The sequence below is a fragment of the Mustela nigripes genome, chromosome 10 (genome assembly GCF_022355385.1).
Source record: "Mustela nigripes isolate SB6536 chromosome 10, MUSNIG.SB6536, whole genome shotgun sequence".
Classification (NCBI taxonomy): domain Eukaryota; kingdom Metazoa; phylum Chordata; class Mammalia; order Carnivora; family Mustelidae; genus Mustela; species Mustela nigripes.
The window spans coordinates 62,876,231-62,878,938 of NC_081566.1; the positions used below are offsets into that span (position 1 = coordinate 62,876,231).

General features: G+C 61.3%; 1 protein-coding gene across 1 annotated transcript; it reads left to right on the plus strand.

Moving 5' to 3' along the window:
* Positions 1 to 24: 24 nt before the first annotated feature.
* SLAMF9 (SLAM family member 9) lies at positions 25 to 2,708 on the plus strand. The gene is made up of 4 exons (XM_059413544.1): positions 25 to 180; positions 605 to 946; positions 1,691 to 1,963; positions 2,351 to 2,708. Exons 1-4 carry the CDS (start codon positions 135 to 137, stop codon positions 2,551 to 2,553), a joined length of 864 nt encoding a protein of 287 aa, XP_059269527.1. The 5' UTR covers positions 25 to 134; the 3' UTR covers positions 2,554 to 2,708.

Here is a 2,708-nt window from a genome sequence, read left to right on the forward strand (position 1 = left end):
TGTTGAGAAGCATTTCCCCTCCGGGACACTGTCTGTCAGTCACTCGTCTCCAGCAGCCTCCTGACCCAGCAGCTGGTCTCCTTCATCAGCTCGGGGGCCAGGAGGCCAACCTGCTGGCGAGCAGGGCTGCTGTCATGGGGGCCCTTCCGTGGCTCCTCCTACTCTTGCTGGTCCGGACAGGTGAGAGAGGAGAGGCTGCAGCCCTGGATGGGAGCCTCTCCCTCCCTCTGCTCTCCTGTCCCGCTGGGGTTTGGGCTGGCCAGGCTCGGGGCTGGATGCTTCAGCTCTCCGGGAGTCAAGAGGAAGAGGGTGTGGCTGCGGTTTAGGACCAAGAGGTGGGGAAGCCTGCAACGTAGAAGGAGCCAGCCCACCGCGGCAAACGGCCACGGTGAAATTTGGAGGAGGAGGGCCCAGACGGAAGCCAAGGCCTGGGAGGTGCTCAGGTCGAGTGCAGCGGGAGCTAGAGCCAGAGAGGGTTGGGACGGAGCCGGGGGCCACGGAAGCCACACGTGGGAGACAGGTGCCCATCACTGCCCCGGCCCCAGGCGCAGCAGCGCAGACACACCAGCTGGGCTGCTCCCGTCTTTTCTTCCTTTTTCTGCAGCGGAAGGGTATTCTGGAGATGATGGGGACACAGAAGATGTTGTTGCGGTCCTTCAGGAGTCCGTCAGCCTCCCCCTGGAAGTTCCAGCCGATGAAGAGGTTGAGAATATCATCTGGTCTTCTCATATAAGGCTTGCCACCGTGGTCCCTGGGAAAAAGGGGCAGCCGGCCACCATCGAGGTGACCAACCCTCGATACAAGGGCCGAGTGAGCTTCCTGGACCCCGGCTACTCCCTGCACATCAGCAATCTCAGCTGGGAGGACTCAGGGCCGTACGAGGCTCAGGTCAATCTGAGGATGTCGCAGATCTCCGTCGTGCAGCGGTACCATCTACGAGTGTACCGTGAGTGTCGGCTTGGAGGTCCGGCGCTGCTTGTCCAGGGCTCTCCCCCGCTTTGCACGCGAAGGAGCAGTGGTCTCGGGACTCAGAGTTACGGCTGGAGGGGCGGGGATGGGGGGTGGGCTGTCTCCTGTGCGCCCAAGCCCGGGGTCTGAGCTGCGGAGTGGCTGGAGCGGCGAGGCCCTGGGCACGCGGGCTGTTCCCCTGGGCCTTCCGCGCGCAGGGAGACGGGTCTGGAGTCTGTGTGCGGACGTCCGGGGGCCCTTCTCTCCCACTGAGATCCTGCATCCTGGGAATGGGTGCCGCCTCTAGGCCTGAGTGCTCCATCTCCCTGTGCCCTTGAGGGCTGCTAATCAATGTCTCCTCTCCACCCGAACCAAGTTTCTCAGTGCCGGTAACACTGACTGATACTCCATCTCGAATCTTGCAGAGACACTGATTAATCTATCAATGCCCTCAGGAGGTGTGGCGATATTTTCTGGGATCGAAAAGGCAGAACGGGTTTGGAAGAAGGTGGGGTATGCAGGGGACAGAGAGAAGGTGAGGCCATGTTGCGGGGCGCGTAGAAAATGCCAAAGGCAGCCCTGTCTACCTTAGCAGTTGCCCGGGGGACCCTGGAACCAGATTTTATGGCGGCTTTGTTAGTTTCTGGACAGGCACCCCTGTCCCCCCAGGATCGAGGACCTTAAGAGAACAGCCCCAACCCCTGATTACTTAAGAGGGTCTTTGTGTCCCTCCTTCATCCAGGCCGGCTGTCGGAGCCTCGCGTCACCGTGAACTTTGAGATCTCTCGGGAAGATGGCTGTAATATATCTCTGACCTGCTCTGTGGAGAAGGCAGGCCTGGACGTGACCTACAGCTGGCTATCCGGGGAGGATGGCGTGGACGCAGTGCACGAGGGCTCTGCCCTCAGCACATCCTGGCGGCCTGGGGACAGTGCCCCCTCTTACACCTGCAGGGCCAGCAACCCCATCAGCAGCATCGTTTCCAGCCCCATCCCTGCTGGGTCCTTCTGTTCAGGTACCAGGCCCCTGGGGACAGCCCCGAGCTACTGCAGGGCTCACAGCTACCACCACCCTTCCTCCGTTCTTCCCAGGAGAGTACCTGGTACCCAGAACCGCACTCTTCCCCAGGGGACCTGGTCCCCTGGGCTGGGGATGGGGCCGGCGCTCCCAACTCCCAAAGGTTCTCGAGTCTCTCGCTCAGCTTGAGATCATTCCCTGCATCTCAGCACCTGACTTCTGTGATCAGAACACACATGCCCAGGGACCCTTGACAAGGAACAGCAATTGGCTGTGAACTTGAGACCCCTCTGTGGGATCTGGGCTGGATGTCCGCCTCGGAATCTGGACCTCCCCCCTCCCCTGCCCTGGCGAGCCCCTCTCTCCTTACCTCCTTCTGCCCCAGATCCTGGCTATCCTTCGGAGAAGTCCACTTACCTCTGCGTCTTGGCCAAGGGGCTGCTGCTCCTCGTGCTCCTTGTGGTTCTGGCTGCGGGGCTGTGGCTCACCGGAGCCCCAACATGGGGCCGAACACCAAGGATGAGGAAGCTCAAGAGAAATAGACTCAGACTGAAAAAGAAGGAGAAGCCCCACCCCAGCCTGGCCTGAGCGACCCTGGGACCCCAGTCCTGAGCACTGTTTCTCCCCCAGCCCCGGGGGCCTCTCCTCCCAGAGGGCCGAGGGCTGGGCGCTGTAAGGGCCATACTCCATAGGGGGTGGGGGAGAGGATGATTATCCTGCAATAAAGTCGAATTAGGTGACCA